The sequence below is a fragment of the Camelus ferus genome, chromosome 19 (assembly GCF_009834535.1).
Source record: "Camelus ferus isolate YT-003-E chromosome 19, BCGSAC_Cfer_1.0, whole genome shotgun sequence".
Classification (NCBI taxonomy): domain Eukaryota; kingdom Metazoa; phylum Chordata; class Mammalia; order Artiodactyla; family Camelidae; genus Camelus; species Camelus ferus.
In genome coordinates this window covers 5,049,717-5,077,529 of record NC_045714.1, presented here as the reverse complement: position 1 = coordinate 5,077,529, position 27,813 = coordinate 5,049,717, and the positions used below count along the sequence as shown (strand labels likewise).

At 46.8% G+C, this 27,813-nt stretch overlaps 1 protein-coding gene across 2 annotated transcripts in view; it reads left to right on the top strand.

Moving 5' to 3' along the window:
* The window catches only part of KCNB1 (potassium voltage-gated channel subfamily B member 1), a 93,763-nt gene extending 82,690 nt beyond the window's left edge, over window positions 1-11,073 (top strand). For both annotated transcript variants that reach the window (XM_032461347.1, XM_032461348.1), the window contains exon 3: window positions 1,385-11,073. In XM_032461347.1, the coding sequence (XP_032317238.1) occupies window positions 1,385-3,394 (2,010 nt within the window). In that variant the 3' untranslated portion in view covers window positions 3,395-11,073. The remainder of the gene's footprint in view (window positions 1-1,384) is intronic.
* The last annotated feature ends 16,740 nt before the right edge of the window (window positions 11,074-27,813 follow it).

Genomic DNA, 27,813 nt, shown 5'->3' with positions numbered 1-27,813 from the left:
GGCTTATCATGAAGCTGCTTTAGGCCTAGATTGTACTTGACTGTTTAATTCAGAGGCTCTCCATCCCATAATCCACTCACTCCTGGATCCCTGAACTCAGATTTTCCACAGTAGGCTGGTTCAGCTCAGCCTGGATTTTCTGTCCACCTCTGGGCCAGTCAGCGGTACCCAGGATCAAAGGATACAAGCATGGAGACCAGACCAGCCCTTGAGCAGGGGCAGCAAAAACAGAGGGGCAAGTCTATCAGAAGAGTGGACAGCTTTTGGGGGAGTTGGGGAGGAAGGCTGTTAGATTAATTTAGGAGTTAAATTTTTTTCCTGAAGAATCCTACAGATTTATTACATAAGAGAGTGATGTGATTGAATTTATATTTTTGAAGAAAAGACCCCAGAGCAATTTATCATATCTGCTTGCATTTCTGCATAAGCTGTAACTGGCTAGAGTTCCATTAATTCCAGCAAACATCCAGTGAGCCCTTTCTCTGGGCCAGACCCTCCTCTTGATCCGTGATCCTCAGCCTCAAAAATTCGTAGTCCTAATCAGGTGTTAATAACATGAGACCAGGATGTCTATGCCTCCCTGGAAATAACCTGCAAAACCATGTGTATTTAGCCAAAATGTCTGTAGCTTTCATCTCATTTCTAACACAGCTTTAAGAGCTCATGTACTGGGGTCAGACAGACCTGGGTTAAAATCCTGGCTCTGCAACCTAGTGGCTTCATAAGCCTAAGTTTCCTCATCTGTTCGTTGGTGGCACGATACTTAATGGAGTTGTTGTAAGAACGAAATGAAGTACTGCAGGGAAAGTGACAAACACACTACCAAGTATACCATGAACACTCGATAAAGGTTAACTATTGTTGTGATCATTAATAACGTGTCGTGAGAGCAGTACCCCATCCCATAATAGTTATGAACCACTGGTCTAGATCATGAGACAGCAAACTATGGCTTGCAGGTCAAATTCAATCCACTGCCTGTTGTTGTAAATAAAGTTTTACTGAAACAGCCACACTCACTCATTTCTACATTATCTAAGGCTGCTTTCATGCTACAGCTACAGAGTTAAGTGGTTGCCAACAAGGAATTCATGGGCTTCAAAGTCTAAATATTTACTATCTGGCCCTTGATGGAAAAAGTTTGCTGACTCCTGGGCTTGATGATTAGTTTTATATCGTTTTAATTCTCTGCGTCTGGTTTTCACATCTGTATGCTAAATGGATTTGAATAAATAATCTTTTTAGCTCAAACATCCAGTCATTAAGTGATTAATGCGATATGAAAATGCTCTTGAGTGTTGAGAAGCGTCCTGTAGACCGAGAGTGTTAGGATGACCATCCCATTGGTGGTTGATAACTAAATCCCACTCTCTTTTCCTCGCAGATCCTTGCCATCATTTCCATCATGTTCATCGTCCTCTCCACCATTGCCCTGTCACTCAACACGTTGCCCGAGCTGCAGAGCCTTGACGAGTTTGGCCAGACCACAGACAACCCCCAGCTGGCCCACGTGGAGGCCGTGTGCATTGCATGGTTCACCATGGAGTACCTGCTGCGGTTCCTTTCTTCACCCAAAAAGTGGAAGTTCTTCAAGGGCCCGCTCAACGCTATTGACTTGTTGGCCATCCTGCCATACTATGTCACCATCTTCCTCACTGAATCCAACAAGAGCGTGCTACAGTTTCAGAACGTCCGCCGCGTGGTCCAGATCTTCCGCATCATGCGTATTCTCCGCATTCTGAAGCTTGCACGCCATTCCACTGGCCTCCAGTCCTTGGGCTTCACCCTGCGGAGGAGCTACAACGAGCTAGGTTTGCTCATCCTCTTCCTCGCTATGGGCATTATGATCTTCTCCAGCCTCGTCTTCTTTGCCGAGAAGGATGAGGATGACACAAAGTTCAAAAGCATCCCAGCCTCTTTCTGGTGGGCCACCATCACCATGACAACTGTTGGGTATGGAGACATCTACCCCAAGACTCTCCTGGGAAAAATTGTGGGGGGTCTCTGCTGCATCGCAGGAGTCTTGGTGATTGCTCTTCCCATCCCCATTATTGTCAATAACTTCTCTGAGTTCTACAAGGAGCAGAAGAGGCAGGAGAAAGCAATCAAGCGGAGAGAGGCTCTGGAGAGAGCCAAGAGGAATGGCAGCATCGTATCCATGAACATGAAGGATGCATTCCCCCGGAGCATTGAGATGATGGACATTGTGGTTGAGAAAAATGGAGACAATATGGGTCAGAAAGAAAAAGTGCAAGATAATCACTTGTCTCCCAATAAATGGAAATGGACAAAGAGGACACTGTCTGAAACCAGCTCAAGTAAGTCCTTTGAAACCAAGGAGCAGGGATCCCCTGAGAAGGCCAGATCATCTTCTAGCCCTCAGCACCTGAATGTTCAGCAGTTGGAAGACATGTACAATAAGATGGCCAAGACCCAATCTCAGCCCATACTCAATACGAAGGAGTCAGCAACACAGAGCAAACCAAAGGAAGAACTTGAAATGGAGAGTATCCCCAGCCCCGTGGCCCCTCTGCCCACTCGTACAGAGGGCGTTATTGACATGCGAAGCATGTCGAGCATTGATAGCTTCATTAGCTGTGCCACAGACTTCCCTGAAGCCACTAGATTCTCTCATAGCCCTTTGGCATCACTCCCCAGCAAGGCTGGGGGCAGCATGGCCCCTGAGGTAGGCTGGCGGGGAGCTCTGGGTGCCACTGGTGGTAGGTTTGTGGAGGCCAACCCCACCCCTGATGCCAGCCATCGCTCTGCTTTCTTCATCGAGAGCCCCAAGAGTTCCATGAAGACCACCAACCCCTTGAAGCTTCGAGCACTTAAAGTCAACTTCATGGAGGGTGATCCCAGTCCATTAGTCCCCGTTCTGGGGATGTACCATGACCCTCTTAGGAACCGGGGGGGCGCTGCAGCAGCTGTTGCTGGACTGGAGTGTGCCACACTCTTGGACAGGCCTGTGCTGAGTCCAGAGTCCTCCATCTACACCACAGCAAGTGCTAGGACCCCACCCCGGTCGCCCGAGAAACACACAGCAATAGCATTCAACTTCGAAGCAGGTGTCCACCAGTACATTGACGCGGACACAGATGATGAGGGGCAAGTGCTCTACAGTGTGGACTCCAGCCCTCCCAAGAGCCTCCATGGGAGCACCAGTCCCAAGTTCAGTGTTGGGATGAGATCAGAGAAGAACCACTTTGAAAGCTCCCCCTTACCCTCCTCCCCTAAGTTCTTAAGGCAGAACTGTATTTACTCTACAGAAGCATTGACTGGAAAAGCTCCCAGTGGTCAGGAAAAGTGCAAACTTGAGAACCACATCTCCCCCGATGTCCGCGTGTTGCCGGGGGGAGGAGCCCATGGAAGCACACAGGATCAGAGCATCTGAACCACCCCACATGGAGGAGAGACTTGTGGCAAGGTCCAAAGAGGAGTGCTGTTCAGCTTACCTGCTGCAGAACTCTTACCTGCTGCATGAACTCTGAAACAGAAAGGCTCTGCAAAGCCCCCAGAAAGAGAGACTCCAGAGAAAGCTCCCTTAAAATCTTGAGAGCCGGAGAAGGTCCATCAGAATGAAGTTGGCCAAGCCATAGGGTATGGCGCCTCCTTGTAATGATTCCACTGCCCTCTTTGGAAGATGACAAGAGCAGAACTCATAGCCACCACTTCCACATTCTAGACATAACCAAGGCCACCTACTCCCCATCCTTCTCTCGTGGCTCTCCATCACAGCCTCTGAGGGCATCATCTCCATCCCTCCTGGCTTCAGCTGGAGAAGCACGCTGGAACAAGTGGCTGGTGTTAAAAGAGTGGGTTGACCAATCTGGTTTCGGGTGTTGCCTGGCCACCTCTAGGAACTTCTGTCCATCACCTCCTGGATGGATCCCATGGTTAGAAGGCTAAAGGGAATTGCTCGTGACGTGGGGAAAGCTGCACTGTAAGCCACAGTCCCAGCACAAAACCCTTACTCAAATGTCTTCATTGACTTCAGTATTCCGTAGTACCTGAGATTTTATTTTGAGATATCATCAGGGTGAGTTGCACCACTTGTACTCAATTCTAATTGCCCCCCTGGCAATCTGGGAAGGGTTCAGAACGCGGGCACTCAGCCAACAGTATGAACTCTGAGTACTGCTTTAGGGTTGTAGAATGAAAATGCTTTCTGTACATCGCTAGTGTAGACTCAAAAGATATGCCAGTGTCAAATATGCAACAGAATAGCTTATTCAAAGAGACTGTATGTTACCGAAGAACAGAATAAAAATCTGATTTTTTTATCCTGAAAAAAAAAATGAAAGAAAAAAAATCCCCAATTAAAATGCCCAGTTCAGACTTTTGAACATACTTCCTGCTGAGGCAGGGAAAGCATTTACTATAATAGAAATTCTTTTTTGTTTCCTGTGGTATTCAAGTTTTTAAAAAGTCAAAATAAAAAGCACTTTATGTTTTTCAAATAGGTTTCTACCAGGGACAGTGTCAACATCTTGCACTTTAAAACAAGCACGATTTCCCATGGGCCAGTCACTGGGACTCTAGTTGGGTTTTCGCTACACGCGTGTGTCCAGCCACGGTGGGTGATACTGTGCTGGTATTGCTGTCTGCCAAGTCAAAGTCTGTGGGCTCCTTCCCTGCCCCCCTGAAGCTTCCCCTTAACCCTCTTGCATCAGGAAGGGTACTTGGCCCTTGCGTGGGGCCTCCTAAAGTCACGTGTGCAGGAAACATGAACATCTCGGAAGAACGAAGTAGACAGTTGGGCACTGGGTGTTTTACTCTGTTCTCTTTCTTGTCAACCAGCTGTTGGTGTGTTTTCAGTGTCACTGTCTGTACTAAAAGCTCAGCTCTCCTTTCTGCAGCCATCAATGCAGCCAGTACAGACAAAAGCAATAAGTATTCGTGTGCATTGTGAGCAGTTCTGGTCTATTTCTTGGTGTTGGTCCTCCTGTCCTAGTTTGATGACCTGGCATCGGTCTGCCTGATTTTAGTCCAAACAGCATGGTGGTGTTGGCCATTCCTCGGTTCAGTAACATTGGGTGGAGCCACTGGTTAGCACAATGCCATGCTGTTGGCCATCTGTCAGTAAAGATGACACTGTTATTGATCTGCTTGTGTTTAGTATGTCATTCTGTTAATACAGTGTTGATGGATGATGTCCCAAGTACAATAGTGTAGCTCTGCCGGTCCTCAATACAGTGCCAGGCATACATCGTCCTGATGGAACAAAACGTGGGTTGCCTGTCCTTCATAGAATACGTTGTTGTTCTGCCTGTTAGTCCAATGGCACAATTCACCTGTCAGTACACAAACACCACGGAGTCGTTCTGCCTGCCTTCTGCACAGTGGCCTGAGGTTGGGCCACCTGTCACAGGTATGATGACATGGGGTCATTCCACTGCCCTTAAAAATGCATGTTCTCTGCTGCATATGTAACCCGGTTCATATTGCTTCTCAGCGTCTCCAAGGACTGTAGGTCCCTCCAAGAGGGTGCAGTCCTGTTTTTTGCTGCGATAACAAAGTATCTGGACTCTGAAAGTACCTTCAGTATGCTCTCGCAGCAAATGTACAGGAGTTTAAGGGGCAGGGGAGTGTGAGGGCTTCCTGTGTCAGCGGCACACCGGAGAGAGGAGGCAGCAAGGCTCCCTGGGTGCTTGGCTGAGCACACAGAACGAGCTGGGGGCCTACGGGGGAATGGCCGCGGCACAGTCCTCCCCGGGCCACCTCACGTGTCTCTGTTTCCATTACCATTTGCGTCCGCCATCAGCACAAACGTGAAAATTCAGGGAAAACAAACAAATGCTTTTTGATAAAAGTAAATAGTTGTGATTTCCGATTCAGATATTTTTAGAGCTGATGCTACCTGTAAACATTAATAATAATAATACTAATAAATAATATAGTCTATTTTACATATCAGGAAAGTGAACATGTTTAAATACAGCCATATCTATAGCGAGAAGGAACTTACCACCCCTTCTTCAAATCGAGGCATTTCATTTGCTGATTGAAGCAGTCAAGAAGTGTACAGATTGGAAATGATTTCTTTCTTTTTTTTAAAAACTAATAACCAATTGGTGCAACTCTCCTTGTAACCAAAGGCCCTTTCTGCCTTGTGTGGTCATGCAGGACCTAGCCCCTTCCTCCTCGTGTATTTTGTCTGAACTTACAGTAGCATTTTACTGAGTCACTTTTGAAGGATGAATTCAGAAGTATTAAGAACCTACCTTTTCAGGCTTCATAGCCAGAGTCCTATAGAGTTCTTATAGAAACAGAATAATTGAAACTCAGCATATACTATGCTTAGAAAGTACTGCGTTTTGTTTTGGGTTTTCCTTTTACTTGTGGATGTATTGTAGGAACATAGCTTTTACCCTGTGCCGATTCAAAATAAGAGTATTGTAAGTTTTCGCAGGCCCCCACCTGCCAAAAAGGAACATACCCAGGTTTTTAATATGTGTACCCCCTACCTGTACCTGCACGTGCACTGGGAAATCTACCTGAGAGTCTCCACTGAGAAGCTAACCCTGATAGACAAGTGCTGACGGAGGAGAGAAAAGCAATGGTTTGGAGGCAAATATTGCTTTAACTTGGTGGTCCAGGTCCCACCCATTCCTGAACCAACGAAAGTGGAGGGGAAAAAAAAAGTCAACCCGAAGAAATGAATCTAGAGACTGGAGGCGGATGGCTGCCTGGTCCTTTTGGCAAATTCAGTAAAACTTGTCAAGAACCCCGCCAAACTCCCACCATTATCAGAAAGGGCTAGGGACCAGGTGGCTGCGTGTCCTGATCACGTAGGGGACCGGCTACGACCAGCGGAGAGAGGTGGGCAAGCTCTGGGGGAATCCGTTTATTCACCTTTTTACCTTGGGGTAAAGAAAAACCACGGGACTTTGGTGCAGTAGATTTCTCAGTGCCTTCTTTAGGAATTTTTTCTTAAGCACACTTAACGGGGAAAGAAAAAAGAGGGAAGAACATTTGTTCCCTGATGGCCCTTTCTCTAAAAGCATTGGGGATCAAGAAGGAAGAAGATGGCGGTGGGGAAACAGCAAAATCCCGAGGAGGCCGCTTCCCTTCAGCCCACCTGGCTTGCCCGCTGAGAACTGCTGGCGATACAGACTTTTTCACAGTGATTCCCAACCTCTTCTCCACCACGTCTTAGTAACTGTAAGCCTCATCCCTGCCCTTTCTCCTGGTGAGATCCACGTTTCTACGGATGGAAAAACAGAACCGTATTCTCTTCTGTAAAACTGTGATGTATTGTTGATGTTTGTAACTATTGTATATTTCTGTCTTGCTCCAAGTCCTCGCTGGAGTGTGTAGTTCATGGGCAGGGGGAAGTTTTTTAAAGCCAGGTTTCTCTCCCTCTCTCTCCCCTTTCCTCATTTCTCTGCCAACTTGGTTCAAGTAACATAACCCCAGACTTCAGCCTCCAGTCAAGTAACTTTGAATCCAGTAAGAGCACTGCAAAATGTCTCTAGGACATGATCCTTTGGGAAAGGACTTTGTCTACGGCTGTGGCTGCAAAGTTGGCAGGAGGAAAAAGGGGGCTCCTCTGACTCCCCCAGCAGGACAGTAGAGAGCCTCCAGCCCTGAGCTGAAACATCCTCGCCTCCCACTGCTTATATGACAGCAATCAAATGCTTTCACTCCACCCGGGCAACCCAGACCAGCTCTGGCCACACCCAGAAATAAGAGTTACCTCTGCATTTTCTGTTGCCATTTTTCTGGCTCTAGAAGTATCTGATGCGTGACTGACTACATCATAGGACATCCAAGTATCTCAAAGTAGTCTATTTTTCTGTTCAGATGAAATATATATATATATATATGTATGTATTTTTAGCAAATTTATAATAGGGCCATTGAGTCTAATTTCTTTTGTAATACAGAATAACATCTTAGGAGTTTTATTGTTGGTCATTATCGCAGCTGATATCTTCTGGTCTTTTTCACTTCCTCCCATTGCCCCTTGGGCTGTTTTTTTTGTTTTTTTTTTTTTTTCTTCCTTTTGATTCTGATTTTCCAGAGGTGGGGAAAGACTTTGGGGTCTGACTTCCTCAGGCAGGCATTTCCTGACACAAGGCCTAGAATCTGTTGACCTGTTACTTTACTCATTCTGTCTGTTCTATTTATTGTTCTTAAGAATCCAGAGCACAGATGCAGGAGTGAGATCAGGGGGAGCAGGGATACAGATGGCCCTCAAAATCAGGATGGGATGTGGGCTGGTTTAACTCATCCCCCACACCCTTCTTGGAATCTCAAGGGGCTGAGTTTTCTCATTCCCAGAGATCTTGGAATCTAAAATCTCATGCAAGAAAAACTCCCTCTGGCATTTCTGAAATTCAGAACGACCCCTCCTGGCTGCCTGTCTCCACGTCCTGTGCCCTAGTCCCCTGGAACATCAATTGGATCTGAAGGTCAGAGCACTTCCAGGTTCTTGTAAAACTCAGAGAAAATTATCAGTTCTTCATTTCAATCCATTTCCAACAGCCTCACTAAAAACCAGTGGCCAGACAAGCTTGCAGCCAAATCCTGAGAAGATGTGTCCCCAGAATCTGCCGTCTCATCTCCCCTTCCCTTTCCAGCTGCCTGGCTCCATAGAACCAGAGATTCGTGGTGAGGACAGTCGTATTTTTCCAGCTTCCACCTATCCAGGCCTTGGAGAGTGTCTGGATTGTCCTGATATTTAATTCCCCACTGGACAGGTTCCAGGCCTCAGATGGGCAGAGGATGTCTCGTGAAGTAAGATCTTCCACAGAAAGAGATTCTCCATCCATCAGCTCATGCAGGAAGATGAAGAAAGCCCAGATAATCTCTAACTTGCATCTGTCCATTTTCATATCCCACCTGCCTCGCCGTCAGCTTCAGGGCTCTGGCCTCTGCCCTGGTCAGAGATCTGAGCCAAATGAGGACCCCCAGATGGCGGTGAGCCACCCCCACTGGGTTTGCCAGGTTTGATGCCCAGAGAAGCAAATACCCTTGCCTGTGGCCGCTTTCATCTAGAAAGAGGTCACAGAGTTTGAGTTTCCATCCACTGTCCCTGATACTGTCTTCATCAAGAATTTCTCCTGAACTTTCCAAAATGCCACCTTGAAGAAAGGAATTTGGAAGGGGCTCTGTTAATTGGGTGGCCCCTCGTCTTCACTGCTAACTCTTAACTCTCCATTCATCCCTACAAAGATCCTGGAAAGATCTGAAGGCTGGCAGGGATGAAGTGCAGTGGGGCAGTTCGCCTAAAGAAGAGACCACCCGCACACAGGCTGGCTGCACGCAAGTCTCTGAGAGGCTCTCCTGCATGAAAGGGACGGGGTGGTCAGTTTGACTCAAATTAAGGAAGCACTTCTAATAGGAGGCTACCTAACCATGGACCTTGATGCGTGTCGGGTAATGAGCTCCCCGACACCACAGGTGTTTAAAGAGAGGCTAGTTGATGTGCAGAATGGATGTTGCTGAGGGACCCTAGCACTGCATGCCAACTGGGCTGAACATCTGGGGAAGCTCTTCTCTACCACCGCACACCCCACCCCTTTGGTACATGTGTGCGCGCGTGTGCATGGTTTGAACATCTGAGCACAGGCTCAAGCCACTGGGGCAAATGTGGGGAGCACAGTTAGCAGAAATTCAAATTCTAGCTTTCTGAGGGGGTGTCAGGAAGGGAAGGGGCAGCAGGATCCTCTCTCTGATCTTCTCTGCTCCCCATCCTGGACAATTTTAACGACCCCGTCTGTCGCCTATCCAACTCATCCCCAGTGTCCTAACAGGGACCATGCTGTGTGGGATGCAGCTCATCCCCCCTTCCCCCAGGCCAGCCAAGGAGCAACCCCCATCTCTAGCCGGCCTTCTCACGGTGCTTCAGCCCTTCTGCCCAGACCCTGTGCCCTCGTAGGCCTCAGGCTTTCTGTACAAGAGACAATTATCTTTTACCCACTCGCCAGCTGCCTAATGAACAAACTGGCCAGGCAATAGCAAATGGCAAAAATCCCCAAAGGGCTTTTTTTTTCTGGCCAATAAAACAGGAAATCCCATTCAAGATCCTTGAAAAGTCCCCACCCAGTGAAGTAAGTCCAGAAGGGCCAAAAGAGAGAGACGGCGGTAATCCAGTTTTACGGCAAAACCAGGCATCGGCTCCCTCTGGATAGAATGCCCACTCGCCCACATCCGTAGCCCCTTCCCACGTGAGTCTGGACACTGCATTCCTCCAAAGAGAGCATTTGACAAAAGAGATTTTAAAGTTCCGCCTACTTGTGTATGGTGGCTTGGAGGAGGCGGGGCTTCATCCTCGAGTGACCCTGAGTCCAGGCAGTCTCAGGTTGCTTCATTATAGGATGAGGCAGGGCAAAGGGTTTGGATGGATAGTCTGAGCAACTGTCTCCCTCTCAAACCAAAATGGAACAAAAATCCAGTTTCCAAGATCCCTCTCTGAGGCTCTGACCTCCAAGAATAACTCGAGTTAGTGGCTGCGAAGACCTGACAACTCTGGAAAATGGAGAAAACTTCCAATTCTGTCCCATTAGGATGCTCTCAAGGGTCATGCATGGATCCCCGCATACTTCCCGCCTCCCTAAGCTAATCCAGGTTTGGAAAACAAGGAGGGAAGCACAGGAGAAGATGGGGTTTGGACTTCACAGGATGGCTCAGGCCCCCTGGTCCTCACGAGGGCTTTGGGGTCTCTCTCAGATAAGCCTGACATCTGAGCTCAGGGCGCCTGGGGGTGGGGTGGAGAATGACCCGCAGCTGCTGGGCTGGGCCGCTGGCCCCTTTGCTTTCCAGGCCTGTCCTGGCTTTAATCCAAGATCAAGGAACTCAGGGTCATCTCCCAAATTAATGACTTTGGCACATAGTGGTCACCCAACCTGTGTTGGGTTTGTTTGGTTTTTTTGTTTTGTTTTGTTTTGTTTTGAGTGAATGTGTAAATGATTGACTTCTGAATGGATGAGTGAATGTGTGAGTGGATAGAGAATTCATTCATTCTCACCTGCTTGATGTATTGCTAACTGGGAAGGAAGGAGAAATGGGAAGCCCCTCCCATTGAAGCCTGTAAGCCTCACCAATGCCATCTGTTCTTTGACTCAATTGGGGGCCACGATGACGGCCAAATTTGACCCTTTTCTGCCCGAAGGGCCTTCTCAGAGCTATACATCCAGGGGCCTGTGGGGCAGCCCCAGTCTCCTTCCAGCTTGCCTGCCCCGCCTTTTCAGCCTCATGTTGTAGTTTAGCTCACACGTAGCCCATGGGAGACCACAGGGTGGCTTTCCAATAGGCTAAGCCAAGGGTCCAAGGTAAGGGTTTCCCCTGGTCTGGGACTTGCTAGGGGCAGGAATGTGGGAGCTGATATCTGGAAACTGGATTGCATTCCCTGAGCCATGGGAGTCCAGCTGGAAAAGAGAGCCAGCCTGTCCTCCAGCTTTTAGAGCCAAAGGGTCTTCCTTTTTTCTGAGCCCAATAACCACCGTGGTAGCATGCGCCCCAATCCCATCAGCTAAGACCCTCTGTCTCTCCTAGGAACCATGGGGAGAGGTTGAGGCTTTTCTGCCAGCAAAGCCATTCTGATTGCCCCACCCATAATGGGGGCCAAGCCAATCACATTAGCCATAAATGACCAATGTCCTTAGCCGCTCATTTCTTAGGGTCGTGTTCGTGGGTCCTGTTCATCTCCGGTCATTTGACGTCTCTAGTCCTTCCTGTAAAGCTGAAAATGAGCATCACACACACACACACACACACACATTCATGAGGAAACCAAACAACAAAAAACCCAGTGTCTTTTTCTGCATGTGATGAGATGGAATTGTGACCTCCAGCTGCTGTCCTGTCTTGTAAAATACGTCCATATGTTTAAGAATTTCTAAGCAAATGGTCCCTTAATGAGTCTGCAGAGTTCAATAAAAAGGTATGGAGAAAACAAGCTTGGTGGACTTGGTTTATTTTCTGGAGGGCACAGAGACATGAGGGTGTGAAGATCTGTAAGAGAGGCTGAACTTAGGAGCCTGGAGACCTGAAGGGGCAGCGCTAACTGTTTCTCTTCTTTCGAAAGAGAGGAGGCATGAAAATATAACTGATTTGTTATCCCAATATGTAAGCAGTGGTAACCCAACCCATGCTGTGTTCATGAGGCCCCAATTCCAGTCATCTGTCTCTCATGTCAACCATGCCTAGGTATTCCTGGCTTTGCTTCCTCATAAAAATGTCTCACAATACAAGTTGTAAGCTCAAATGCCTACAGGAGCCACACAGGTAACATAAATGAGTAAAGCAACCTAGCTAAGAGGAATAAGGGAGTGGTGGTGAGTGTGGCGAAGATTGTACTCTCTGTCTAAAGGAGTGAACTCTGTTCATCTCAGGCTGGTGATCACCACACAGGGATGTAGGCCTGGCAATGTCAGATCTTCAGATCTTTTCAGAGAAGTCAGAAATCTTGATTTTTATGGGAAATATCCCAACATTTTAGTGTTAACTAGTCCTAATTTTTCCCCCCTTTGGTCTTCTTCCCCTTCGGTAGTAGCCAAATGAAAACATCTGTGAACAGGCTACCCTGCTCTTAAGTTGCCCTTTTGTGACCTCCAACATGATTGACAGGGCTTGATGATTTCTCTGTCAGTTATCTATTGCTGTGTAACAAATTACCCCCAAACCTAGCAGTTTGAAACATTTATTGTCTCATAGTTTCTGTGGGTCAGGAATTCAGGAGGGTCTTTAGCTGAGTAGTTCTGGCGTGAGGTTACAATCAAGACATCAGCTGCAGTTATCTGAAAACTTAACTAAGGCTGGAAGATCTGATTCCAGCACAGCTCAGGGGGCCTCAGTTCCACACCATGTGGATGTCTTTATAACAGACTTCTTGAATGTTCTTACGGCATGACTGCTGGCTTCTCCCAGAGTGAGTGATGGAAGAGAAATCAGACAGCCTCCCTCCTACCAAGTTCTATTCATTAGCTCATGCTTGAGGGGAATGGCACCTCATAAAGAGAGAAGTATCGAAGACTTTGTGGACAAATTTTAAAACCACTACATTCCAAGGTCTAGGAAGAGTAGTTTCCAACTTTAGAATTTCATAGGCCAGTAGAACTGCCAGTTCAGTTTGGGAAAGTATGTAAGCTTTGCTGGCATGGTATTGTGCCAAGTAAAGATGTTGGAAAGGAACTGCCATGTACTGTCACCATTTCCTAGTAAAAGGAAGGATATTTCAAATCCCACCCCACCTCAATATAATCTGAAAATGAAAGGCTGTCCTTAAAAAAGAAGAACTTGCATTTTTTCAGTAGACTAGGGTTTCTCAACGTCCGCACTGTTGACATCTGGGGCCGGATCACCCTTTGTCGTGGGGCCGTCCTGTGCACTGTAGGATGTTCAGCAGCATCTCTGGCCTCGACTCACTCGATTCTAAGAGCACCCCAGTTGTGACAACCAAAAATGTCTCAAGACACAACCAAAAGGCCCCCAAGGAACAAAATCCCCTCTAGTTGAGAACCACTGGAAGAGGTACAAAATCCAAGACCCAAAAAGGTATAGTGAAAAGTGAAACTTCCCTTGCACCTCTAGATCCCATTCCCCTGTTCCCAGAGGCAATTACTGCTACCAGTTTCTCATATATCCTTCCAGAGACAATCTTGCCAAAGACAAAAACACATATGAGTGTGTGCGTGTGTGTGTGCGCGCGCGTTTGTTTTGTTTTATTATATCCCAAAGAGCAGCATTTACACTGTTCTGTACTTTGCTGTTTGTCATTTGATATATCTTGAAAATCATTCTCTATTAGCACACGAAGAGTCTCCCCATTCTTTTGTAAGCCTGTGTCCTGCTCTGTTGTTCAGAGGACTTGCTAGTCTCCTACAGCTGAACATTCAGGTCGCCTCCAAACCTTGGCTGTAACAAACACAGTGCTGAAGTGAATGGCCTGCCAGCGGCTCCTGTGGGTTCTGCCTTCAAAATAGATCTGGAAGCTGCACTCCTCACCCCTCCGCCGCCGTAGCTCTGGGCCAAGCCTTCGCCGTCTGCTGCCTGATGACTGCAGCAGCCTCCAGACCAGCCTCCCTGCTTCTGCCCTTGGTCCCTTTCAGGCTCTTCTCAACACAGTGGCCAGAGGGAGCCTGTCACACTGTCAGTTTGACCACGTCACTTCACTGTCAAAACCTTCCAAAGGCTTCCCGTCACATTTTGAGTAAAATACAAAGTCCTTGGCAGAGTCTACAAGGCCATACGTCCCCTGGCCCCTGCCTGCCTCTCTGATTTCGTCTCCCCCTACTCGCCCTGAGGGTGCTCTGCTCCACTGTCACTGGCCTCCTTGCTGTTCCCCAAACGCGCCCACCCTGGGCTCTCCAATGATGCTGCTCCTTTCTGGCCCCTTCCCAGGCCCTTCCACCCTCTCTGACCTCTTATTTTAATACTGTTTACCTCCTTCACTCCCCATCAGACACAGTAGCTGCCAGTCAATTTCCAATACACCAAGCACACATCTACCCCAGAGACTTTGCTCTGGTTATCCATTCTACCCAGAACATCTTCTCCAGCCTAGTCACATGGCTCACTCCCTGTTTATAATAGCCACCTCCCCCACAACCCCATCCCCCCCGCCATACATGCGTCTCACAATCCATTCCCTTCTCTGTGTGATGGTTCTCTGTAACAGTTACCATCTTCTGACACATTATATTTTATTTGTTATTTTGTTTATTGTTTACCTCCCTCCAGTAGAATGTAAATTCCTCCCTCCAGCAAAGTGGAAATTCAAAAGCTGAAAAGCAAAGAGAACAAGGAATAAAAAAAATAGAAGAGAATATGTAAGGAACAACTCCAAAAGGTTTAACATATGCATAATGGGAAGAGCAGAGAGAGAAGAAAGAGAGAAAGGAACAAAAGAAATAATTGGAAAAAATGATTGAGAATTTCCGCAAATTAATGTCAGACACCAAACCACAGCTCCAGGAAGCTCAGAGAACACAAGGCAGGAGAAATGAAAAACAAACAAACAGACAGACAAAAAACTACACCCAGGCATGTGATTTTCAAGCTACAGAAAAAGAAAATCAAAGATAAGAAAAGATCCTGAAAGAAGCCCAAGGGGAAAACTCCGCTCCTATAGAGGAACAAAGGAAAGAATTACATCCCACGTCTCCTCAGAAACCACGCAAGCAAGAAGATAGAGGAGTGAAATATTTAAAGTGTTGAAAGAAAAAAAAAAACCCATCCTAGAATTCTGTACTTTGCAAAATTATTCTTCAAAAGTGAAGGAAAAATAATGATTTTTCCCAGACAAACAAAAACTGAAGGAATTTCCTGCCAGTAGACTTGCCTTGCCAGAAATGTGTTTAAAAAGTTATTTAGAGAGAAGGAAAATGATAAAAGTCAGAAACTCAGATCAACACGAAGAAAGAACAGCCATCAAAGAAGGAATAAGTGAAGATAAAATAAAAACTTTTATTTTCCTTCTTCTCAGTTGATCTAACAAATAATAATATCAACAATGTATTTCATTATGTATACTATGTATATGTAGATATATACACATATACCTCTATATATGTACATATGGCACAGAACAGTTCTAAAAGAACTGACAGAAAAAAATTCATGAACTAGTAAGTGACTACAGCAAGGCTGCAGAATACAAGATTAATATACAAAAGCCAATGACTTTCCTACACGCCAACAATAAACAAGTAGAATTTGAAATGTTAAAAACACAATGCCATTTACATTAGCAACCAAAAAACTACATAGGTATAAATCTAACAGCTATGTATAAGATCTACAGGAGGAAAACTACAAAAGTATAATGAATGAAATCAAAGAGAACTAAACAAATGGAGAGATAGCCCATGCTTACAGATATGAAGACTTGATATTGTCAAGATGTCAGTTCTCCCCAGCTTGATCTGGCGAGTCCATGCAATGCCGATCAAAATCCCAGCAAGATATTTTGTGGATATCAACAAGCTTATTCTAGAATTTATATGAAGAAGTAAAAGATCCTGAATAGAAAACACAATATTGAAGAAGAACAAAGCTGGGGAACTGATACTACCCAACTTCAAGACTTACTATAAAGCTATAGTAATCACTCACTCGACAAACACATACTAGCAACTTCTACATGTCAGCTATGGGTAAGCATTGCAATTCTGAGATGATTTAAGACATCCTTCTCTCCTTTGTTTCTTTCTCCTTCCCTCCTTCCTTCCTTACTTCCCCTTCTTCATTTTCTTCTCTCTTTTATGCCTTCTTGCCTTCTATAAGTAGTTATTGAACACTTTAAATAGGTCCTCTGGTGCTGGGGATACCAAGCTGAATTGGACAGAATCCCTGCCCTCATGGAGGTAACAATCTAAAGAGGGAGACCACACTCATTCACCTCAGAAACAGGCAAGGAGGCTTCAAAGAAACCACACACACGTGTACACACACACAGATCAAGGATGCCTGCAAGAGGCAGGGTGTGGCCCAAGATCTCCTGCGTCCCAGATGCTTTTGCTAAGCCCTTTCCATGTGTTATCTCCCTGAATCCTCACGAAACACTACAGGGAAGACATTGTTATTATCTGCATTTTGCAGCTGAGGGAACTGAAGCAAAGAGCAGTAAGGGGACATCCAACACCTAGCTAGGAAGTGGCAAAGCTAAGACTTTAACCCAGATCTGTCCAATTTTGTCTGGTTACTGAGTCTGCCAAAAGGATCGAGCGTAGTAATTCAGCAGGTAGAGCAGCGCAGGGTTGGAGAGGGCCCCGCCAGAGCCAGACTGCGTGGATTCAAAATCCTGACTCCTCCACTTAGTTGTTATATGACATCAAGGAGGTCCCTAGCTTCTGGACCTCAGTGTTCCCATCTGCAGTATAAGGCTAATTCACTTAAGCAGCTGTTATAAATGAAGCCCTTTGGGGCCAAGAATAGGATGAGGTGAGCAAGGCAGAATTGTACCAGCGTAGAACTGGGTGCCGTCTTTATTTGAAATGCTGGTATTTTGTTCATAGTGGGGTTTTTTGCATTAATTTTTTTTAATGCTGTTTATCTTGATGATTGAATTTTAGGCACCCCCTAAATCTTGCACAGAGATGAGTGCCTCACTCAGCTCACCCTGGTCCCAGCCCTGTCTGGGTTAGGGGTGGGGGTGGGGATATGGCCTTGAGCAAAGCAAATACCTGCCTTAAAGAGATGCACATCCTAGGGGGAAAGACTGCTGATCAACAGACTTAAAATGTATGACACGTCTGGTGCTAGGAAGAAAAATGAAATTGGGCAAAGAGGCAGAGACAGCCATGGGGCAAACAGAAGTACCTACTTTACAAGGTTGGCGTAAAGATTAAAACAAATGGCCTGTGTAAAGCACCTGGTGTAGAGGCTGGTACGTGGTAAGTGGCCATTGATGCGGTTTCAGTGCCTGTTCTCGGGGCACCAGTGAGACTCCAGGGCTCTGCTCTCCTGGAGCTTACAGCTTGGGTCAGTGTTTCAGCACTGGTGAGCTGGGACCCACTGGGGCCAGGGTTCTTAAACTTTGCGTGCTGTCTAATGAAGCCAACTGACCCCGTCTTAAATTTTAAATGCATAAAGCGCACAGGTTTACAAAAGAAACCATTTCTGTTGCAATGCAATTATCAAAGTATTTTTCAATACATGGTATAATAATAAATGTGCTTCTTAGCAAATTAAATAACAAGACCTGGCAATGGATCTAGTAACTACCATAATTTCGAGGTAGTGAATTTGAAACTTAAATGCTATTTCAAGGCATAGATCACATCTATAATGAGATGCAAAATAATCTGTGATTTTTGTTAGTGACAATGTCACAAATTCTGCTAATACCACTAAGATTTGTTGCCTGTATTTATAACTGGAGGAAGTGCTACATTTCAGCTAGAGGTCAGTGAAAATAAAGCTATAGAGTTTTGTCCTACCCAGGTTCACAAATCCAGATTACGAATCCTGGAATTAGGGGACTTTGAAATCTATTTCATGAGTCACCAATAGCACTTTGGATGAAAGAATGATATAGACTAGATGAGACTAGGAGAGAATAGATTCATGAAACTTTGTTTCAAGTGTGTGTGTGTGTGTGTGTGTGTGTGTGTGTGTGTGTGTGAGACAGGTCATGATGCAAAATACTTCTTCTTGCAACTCATGGTCCAAAGTATCTGAGAAGCAATGGTGCAAAGGAAAGCGTGTCCAGCAAGGCCACTGCCACATTGCAGGTGCAAAACGTCCTTGTCCCTCCCTCCAGGCCCCCATCAGCCTTGGTTTGGCCCCTGTCTGCCCTTCTGCCCACACACTGGTACACATACAAGACCCAAGCTCAAAAAAGGCTGTGTTGTCACTGGTTGCACAGCTGTTTGCCTGTCCTCCGAGAGAGGAGCAGGTGTGGCGATGCCCATGTCCTGAGCTCATCGCCTGTCTGGGGACGTGCCCCTCCTGATGGCCACATGTCCCCACAGCAAATATTAGGAAAGCTGTTTGTGAAGAGCCAGCTGGCAGCATGTCTGGAGGAGCCAGGCTGCAAAGGTTTGGGACTAATTAAACAGCCTCTGATGAGACACTATAGGGAGCTAAGGCCAGGCACATATTCTTGTGCTTTTTGGTGGGGTGGGGGGGGGTGCTTCTTATTCCTAATCCTGGATATCAAAGCTGAGAGTCTGGGAGAGGATATTGGAATCAGAAAAAAACCAAAATTTCTGAGGGAATCTACCCTCTGGTCTCCCAAGGGGAAGGGGCTTTGATCCTCTGCAAGTGGGAAATACGGGAACAAGTGATTCAGTTGTCAGATGGGCTGGCATTTAACCCTGTGCTAATAAACAGGAAATTGCTGAACGGGAATGACAGGCTTTGGCGCTGGCGGCAGGGTGGGGAGGACTCAAGCTGCAGCTCAATCTAGTGGTTCTGAAGCATCTGAGGTCAAATTCTGCCTACATCACTTCTTTGCTATGTGACTTAGGACAAGTCATTTCCTTTCTCTGGACCTTGGTTTTCTAGTCCGTAAAATGGGGGGGTGGGGAGGGAGAAACAGCATTTACTTTAAAAGGCTCCTGGAGGGCTTCAATGAAAAGATGTAAAATGCTTAGCCCAAGGCTTTGTATGCAATCAGTGCTCAATAATGGTAAGCTTTCATTGTTACCATCATTATTATTCCCATGGCAGCCTGGGGCCTCTGTCTGTTCCTTAATGGAGATCTATCATCCAGGCTGAGCTCCTCACAATGCCACAAATCACAGAGAACATAAAATCATGCTGGTTACCATTTATTGAGCATTGACAGTGTGCCAGGCCCTGTTCCAAGCACTTCACATGCATTTGCTAATTAATTCTTAGCAACAACTCTCTGAAAATCAACCTATGAAATTATCATCATGGGTATTATAAAATTATCACCAACAACAACTCTGTGAAATGATCATCATCCTCATCTTACAGATGAGGAAATGTATTAGTTACTTATTGCTGCATAACAAATTACCCCAACACTTAGTGGCTTGGAACAACAGTAAACATCTATTATCTCACACATTTTCTGTGGTTCAGGAATTTGGGAGTTGCTTAGCTGCATGTTTCTAGGACAGACTGTCTGATGAGGTTGCAGTCAAGATTTTGACCAGGGCTACAGTCATCGAAAGGTCTATCTGGAGCTGGAGGACCCACTTCCAAGATGGCACCTGTGCTGTGGAGAAAATGAAACAGGCAGTGATATAGTATGATTGGGGAGTGTCACTCTAGACAGGCAGTTGGGGAAGACCTCCCAGAAGTGGTGATAGTAAAACAAAATCTGATTGATGGGAGGAGATAGCCACTGGAAGAGCTGGGAGAGCTCTTTAGGCAGAAGGCACAGCAGGTGCAAAGGCACTGAGGTAGGAACAATCTTGGGAGGCCAGTTTGGCTGGAGACAGATGACTAAGGAGAAGAGTAGTGGGTAGGAGGTGGGAGAGGTCAGCAGGGTCCATCACACAGCACTTGTTAAGCAGGGTTACTCTAAGTGCAGTGGGCAGCCATTGGGGGATTTAAGCCATGAAACAACACAGCTTTGCATCCCAGAGCCTATCACATAATGAGTATGGTCCAAGCTAAACCTGAGGTATCTGCTCCTCCAAGGCAGTGTCGGAGAGCTCAGTCTGGAGCAGCTCGGCCGGGAGTCACTACCATCCATCCTTGTCTTGGCCTCCCTGCCAGCCAGACTAGAGGCCCCATTAATATAAATGAGGCCTTTGCTGACTCGATTTCCAAATGAGTCCCACCACTCAAGATCTCTATTCCAGGAAATGTGAAATTTATGTAATGAAAATTAAAAGAGAAACTGGGGAAGCAGCTCCTTAAGTGCCTGCTTCCTGGGTAAGTGGGCCAGGTCTGTGCATCTGGCAGGAGATGGATGAAGGCACCACCCAAGGGCTGTTGGGAACCTGGGACCAGCAGGGAGGCAGGGAGCATGTTGGCTGCAGGCAAGGATGAAGCCACCAGACATCCTTCCTTTCCTCCAAAAACAAGCCATGGTAATAATAGCTCATTTTCACCCTACCTGCCCAGCCCTGTTCTAAATACTTAACTTACGCAAGTTAACTTACACAAGTTATCTATCTCATTCAACCTTCATGACAAACAGATGGTATAGGCACTACTATGTTCCCCATTTTACAGATGGGAAAACTGAGGTTCACATTGGAGAAATATCTGATCAAGGTCACACAGAAAAATAGTATCCAAAATGAGATTTGGTCTTTTGTCTATTATCCCCACAGACCCTCTTGTCCAGAGCTTGGACAATGTGGAAGGAAGAAAGGCTCAAGAGTCAGAGAGACCTGGGTTCGAATCCAAGCTTCAAATACTGACCTGCTGCATGACCTTGGACAAGTCGTTTACCTCCCTGAGAGTCAGTTCTCCACTGACTTAGCCCCTTCTCCACTGAGTTCAACTCTGAATTAAAGGAGAAAATATGTAAAGATGCCACACACAGGATTTTAAATGTCCTATTAAATTGATTTAATTAAAAAAACAGTTGTAAACTCTTAGAACTGGAAAGTCTTAGGGCAATAGCTTCAGGTACAGTTGGATCCAGGGGCTCTAAAGGTGCCAAGAGCTCAGTTTTTTCTTTCTCCATGTAGTGGATCCTTACTAGGAACTCCAGGGTTATACTATTCTTACATCTAGAAATCTTGGTTGAAAGAGAGCTTTTACCCAACAGGGCAGCAAAAGTCCTAGGATTCATTCTGATTCAACTTGGGTCATATGCTCATCCTATAACCAATCGTTATAGCCAGAGAGATGGACAATGTGACTGGGCCCCCCAGGCCACATGCCCACTCCTGGAGCGAGGGGGAGGGGTGCAGAAAGCCCAGGCTGAACCATTTGGACTGTGAGGGGAAAGGCTAGGTTCCCCCCAAAAAACTGGGGTGCTGTTACCAGGAAAACAAAGAATGTATGCTGGGCCAGCAAGAATACCAGGTGGTGCTCCTGGCACATAGTAGGCCATAAATAAGTACATATGCAACTGAACGGACAAACCAGAGGATGCTTGTAAGGATAAAACAAAATAATATATGCGAGTCTCTGGCACATATCAGCACTCAATAAATCTTGTTTTAAAGGAACAAGAGGTACTCAGATTGGGTTGGATTCTGGTCACATGCTGATGAGCACAGATGCTGGAAGAAACTGGGAGGAATGGCTTTCCCCACCTCAGCCAGACCCCCTTATTCATTTTCCATCCCCGGGCAGAGCAGGGCCAGCACTAGGGAGAGGAGAGGAAGGCACTCACCGTGGCATAAAATGTAAAGGGGTATCAAAAAGCAATCAAAATAAATAATATTTTTTAAAAATCAATATTGCAAAAATCTCTGATAATCAAAATATTGACATTTTAAATAAAGACATATCCATATGCACACATTTACATATCACTTATGTCCAAATGTCCAGACACATGCACATATGGACATTTTCACAGACATGTTTTTGTATATTTACTTATAAATCTGCACAGGGCCACTGTACTACACAGCCCCAGGAGGTCTCATTCCACTATAATCTTTATGGATGGCATCCCCTGCATTGTGCAGGCAGCATCTGTGGCTGGACACAGCAGTCCTGTGTATGAACAAACATGTACAAACATCTCCGTCCTTCATAGATGCACAATCATCATCTAGCACTAAGTATGTGTCACATAACACCACACGTGCACATGTGCCAAGAGATACAACACAGTTTCATCCACACTTACTTTCCTGCCCCAGGACCTTTGCACTTGCTGTTTGCGCTGCCAGGGATGCTCTTGCCCCAGATAACCATGTATCTCCCTCTCTTGCCTCCTTCAACCTATGCTTTCTCAGTGAGGCTCTGACCTCTGACACCATTATATCCTACCACTGTCTAAAGCTGCAACTCCCCACCCACAGTCCATATCCCCCAACATTGCATTATTTTTCTCCTTAACATTTAAAACCGTCTGACATATATTTTCCTTTTTATCATATTTAATGTCTAACCTGCTAAAATGTCAGCTCTACGCTGACAGGGATTTTGTCTGCTTTGTTCACTGTTGTGTTCCCAACCTCTAGAACATTGCCTGGCACAGAGTGTGTGCTCAATAAATATTTGTTAAATGAATGAAATAAGCCAGCGAAGTGGGGATCCCTGAGAACGACTGAGATCAATTGTCCCACTACCCCAGGAGGAAGGCAACCGAATGTCAGATGTAAGTTGATTTCCAGAACTAAGTAACAATGAAAGGTACATTCTAAGTGATGTATTATCTAAGTGATGTATACATGAGTATTATCTCATTTAATCATCACAGCAGTCCTATAAGTTACTATCTTCTAGCCCCAGTTTTCACTGGAGGGAACAAAGGCTCTAAGAGGTTAAATCACTTGCACAAGCTGTCACCATGCAGAAGTGGCAAAGCTGGGATTCAAACCCAGCTTCCCAGCTCCACGCTGCCCAGACTCTCCCTCTGCACGCACACACACACACACTCTCTCTTATGTCGTGTCACCAGGCCCTTCTAGTTTTCAGGCAACTCTCAGGAAAGAGACCTCCTTCCCCCAGCCTGGGTGTCTGAGGGCCTTGCCTTCCCCCCAGTTCTATCTGCCAGTTCTATCTCTATTGTCCTCACTGCATCCTAGCCAAGTGCAAACCTGCATCCCTGATGACAGCTGGAAGCTGTAGGCTGTCCAGTTGTCATGGCAATGGTCTTCAGCTCCTGTAAACAGTCCTGCTTCCTGGCTGCCTGGCTGGCTCACTCTTACCACACTCAGAAGCTGTTGCCTGGGCTTTACTCCATACTTGACCCCTTCTGGGTGGCTGGGTGGGCCCAAAGGTCTACATGTCTATCCTTTTCCCACTTGAGAGCCACAGGAAGGGTAGAAGCAGGGCACCTGGTCCCCACCTCCTTTCCTGCCCCTTCTTGGCTATGTGACCTTGAGCTGTCACTTCCCCTCCTGACCCTATGTTACAGGGTGGCCATGAAGAGTTAATGAGCCTATTAATTCATTCATTCAACAAATAATTATCGTACGTATCATGTGCCAGGCAATGGTCTAGGTGCTGGGGACATGGCAATGACCAAGGCAGGCCAGGTCCTCTGGGAGAGAGACAAATAAATTCTGAAAAGAAGGTAATACAGCTGAACATGTATGACGGGAGGTACTGGGGCAGGAGCTACTTAGGGTGGCCGCCCTGAGAGGTGACATTTGAGCTAGACCAGAATTAGCAGATAGCCAAAAAGGAAGTGCAGCATGTACAAAGGCCCTGCAGCAGGGATGACTTGGCCTATTTAAGGAACAAAAGGCCCTTCCCTCAAAGTGATGCTTGTAACTCTAGGAGGGCAACTCCAAGGTGTGAGCCCCGATGCTGCAGGTAGAGGGAGAGAAAATGAAATTTGACCAGGGATGCTGCCCAGGATGTCAGGAGGAAAGAGAGCTCATAGGCAGCTGCTGCAGGTCCAGACATGGAGTCTGCACCTCTGCACCAGGTGAGAGTAAAAGAACACCAATAATAATACAACAATGTCTAGATGCTTTACATGTATTAACTAATCTAATCTTCATACTGTTCTCATAATCATCTCCATTTTACAGATTGAAAACTAAGACAAAGAGCTACTTGCCCAAGGTCAATGGCAAAGCTGAAAATATACCTGGCAGCAAAGCCCATGACCCCAGCCACCATCCCAGGTGCTCTGCAAATGAGCAAAGGGACTCAGTTCAAAGCCTCCAGGAGTGGTGGGGACCGTGGGACTAAAGCACGTGCCCCTTCTAGAGGGCACCCCCCCCACCAGCTTCAGCCCATTGTCGGAGGCATGTGGGAATATAGACAGACTATGGCAAGACATTCTAATTTTCCAAAATACATCAGATTTTTATGTGAACTCTCCAAATTTTAAAATGTGGACTGAATTGTTTGTTTCCAATCTCAAGCAGTCCAATAAAACATAGTATCATTCTAGACGTCCTGGTGGGACCAGCTTCATAATCTGCAGGGCCCAGGGCAAAATGATAGTGCAGGGCCCCAGGTTCAAATATGAGGAAGAATCTCAAGACAGCAACAACAGAGCAATAATCCAAGTGCAGGGCCCTTCGGAGCGCAGGCCCTGTATGACTGTCCAGGATGCACATCCTTGAAGCCAACGCTGCCTCTCAGGTAGGCCCTTCCTAAATATTTGTTAAATCAAACAGAAGGCAGTGGGAAAGGAAAGAAAATGGACATGTATTTGGCCCCTTGATGTATCAGACACAGCTTTGTATGATAGCTAACACTTAGCAAGCGCTCACTACGGGCCAGGCACCGTAGGTGTCAATGCATTTAAACCTCACAGCAGCACTGTATTATTATTCCTGCTTTCCAGATGAGGAAATTGGGACTTAGGGAAGTGAAGTCATTTGGTTATCGCTAATACTTGACAGAATTGATCACAGGGGCAAATGTGAGGCAGAACAAATAGGGGGGAGGGAAAAATACGAGAGAGTGGGTGGGAGGGAAGGCAAGAGGAAAAGAAGCCACCACGGGCCTGTCTTCCAACTGGCCTGCACTTAGGTCTCTGCCAAGACGGTGTGGAACCTGGGGAGGCCGCCGCACCCCAGATCACAGTGCCATCCTCCCCAGCTTGGCTCCTCTCCGGCGATCCAATTACTAAATGCAGCCGCATTCTTTAAAAATGTCTTTCCTCTTATGTAATGCAATAGTGACAAACGCCAAACAGATGGTGCTGTGACAAGCTTTTAAAAAGTTGATCGGGAGCTCATCTTTCACAATTAATGTATGGGCATTTAAATGAGCTTCAGCCAGCCACTGAACTCCACCAGGAATCCATATGGGACAAATCGCTTGACGGTTGGCCGTGCTCACCTCGTCTCCGGCCAGGGGTTGATGTGAACAGTGGTCACACTGACTTGTGAGCAGCAGTCAGAAGATACCTGGTTTGGACAGAGTGAAGAAATGCCTTGGGCCTCTCAAAAGTCCAAAAAGCTAGAGGCTTCCTCAATCTATTACCGAGACTTTTTTTTTTCTTCAAACTTTAATGACGTCTTGGGGGAGCAGATCATCTCTCTCTCCCAGAGGGAAACGAGTTAGTCACAAACTATGTCAGATGCTGCCAGCATGCGATTTTCCCCACCCGCACCCTTCTTCCTCAGTGTTCAGGGATGAGATCATTCCATTTGGAGCCAATTATAGATGGAGAATGCTGGGGATGTGCAAAGAAACCTCCTCAGAGCCCTTCCCTCCCACCGTCACAGGCTGTACCCTGCCTGGATGGGCAGGAACAGGAGGCTGCATGTCTGGTCCCAAGTTCAAACTCAGGGTGTGCGAAAGCCACGCATTCCTAAGTCACAGCTTGGATCTGTCAAGCTAGGATGCTGGGCAGCTGGCTAGATGTAATCTTTTGGCCTCAAAAGTTCAGAGCTGGATGAGTCCAAGGAGATCATCGCTGTACAGATGGGGGAAACTGGGGCTGAGAGGAGGGACGGGGCTGACTCAAGGTCACACAGCTAGCTGGGGGGTAGCTCCTCCACCTCCCAAGCGGAGAACGTCCGTTGCCCAGCCCACTTCCTGCTGCTTGTGATACCAGCACTCTGAGTTTTCCTAGGGGAACTATCCCTTCCCTTTGGTCCACGTGATTCAAGTAGGACTGACCCCTCTCCCACCTCCAGGGGTGCACAACTGGCCCAGCCCCAGCCCATCAGAGCATTTCATTCCCCACTGCCTGACTGGTTCAGGGATGAGCATGGAAGATGAGCCTGGCCAATAAGCAGCAACCCCAGGACTTTAGCGAAGGCTAAGGCCATTGAAAATGAGAAACTCTCTTCCACTCGGTGATACTAAACTCGGAGGAAGAAAGCCTAGAGCTCCCGGTGGCCATCTATGCCACCACAAGACACCTGCCTAAGAAGGAAGCCAAACAGGAAAGCAGGGCCAAAAGAAAGTGATACAACAGCATTAATCATTAAACCCCTGGATCTAGCCATACCTGAAGGGAGATCTATACTGAATATTTTAAATTACATGTGTCAATAAGTTTCCATTTTTGCTAAAGTTGGTTGAGTTCTGTCACCCATCCCCCAAAGGGCCTTGACTTGAGGTGCTTTGGTGTGGGGCAAATCTCCAGGAACATCACACTGCATGCTCCACATCTCCAACTCCAACACATTTCTGAGCTTCTTTTTTTTAGGATTGGTTGGATAGAGACACCTCCCCCTCCCCTGGCAGATTCCCTGACTCTCTGCCCAAGAGCCAGCCAAAGCCATGAGTAATGAGTCATATCCATTTCACCTGACTTCACTAATCAAGGACCTGCGTGTCCTCCAAGGGCAAGTAGCCTAAACAATAAGACAGTTGCCCGGGTTGTTTTCCGGGAACTTGGAGTCAGCTTTGTCTCGTTCCAGCTGAGCCGGTTACAGCTGGACAGGACCACCAACCCTTCACCTGGGCATGCATGAGTATTCCCTTGGTGACTTTTTGACATCAGAGGGTGGAAAATTCAACCCTCAGATTGTGCTAAGCGCCTTCATTTTTGAATGTGCGGAGGCCTGTAGCTTGCTTGCACCTGGGAAGAACAAAAATGACAGCATCTTTTCCCAATCACCTTTCCCCAGGCCTCAGACCGCCCTGCCGCTTTATTCGTTATCCCAGAAATACCCCAGCCCCTCCTCGCCTTCGCCTTCGAGGAGGTAGGTTTTTCCTCCTGTCTGCGCTTCCCTGTGAACCTCGGTGTCTCAGCGTTTCGGCAAAGTGAACCTGGTGCGGTAACACAGCACCACACTCCAGAAGGAGCACCCAAGGTAAATGTCCCATTTCTTGGTACCCATGGCCCTGGTGTCCCCACTACAGCCTCTGCCTCCCTGTTTGGTCAAGAGCACAGGCTTTGGTGTCCAGTTCAAACCCCAGCTCCAGTATTTCCTAATCATGACAACTTGTACAAGTCACTCGACTTTCCTGAGCCTTGGTTTCCTCTTCTGTAAATGGGGGGAAGACCAGCTACCTTACAGGGTCCTTAGGGGCTGATTTTCCAACAGTAGTTATGAGAGATTCCAAAAAGAATATGCTTCAGAGCCTGGGCGATTCAGGTACTCAGTCTTCTTGGGAAGACAGCAGCTAAACACAGAAATTGATTTCCACATAAAACGGCCTCCTGCAGCCAGAACAAGGATAAGGGCAGAGGCAGGAAAAGCCTGCTTCTAGGGAACCTGGCCTGGGTGTGAGTCCGGCAGCCCCCTCGCTGGCCTCCTGAGAGGCCGGCCACCTCTTTCCCCGCCACTGCCCCAGCTCCTCGGGCCCCAGACCGACACACACAGGTGCTGCCGAAATGCTTGCCCAGTGACTCATTCACACTCCCAGAGAGGGGAACAG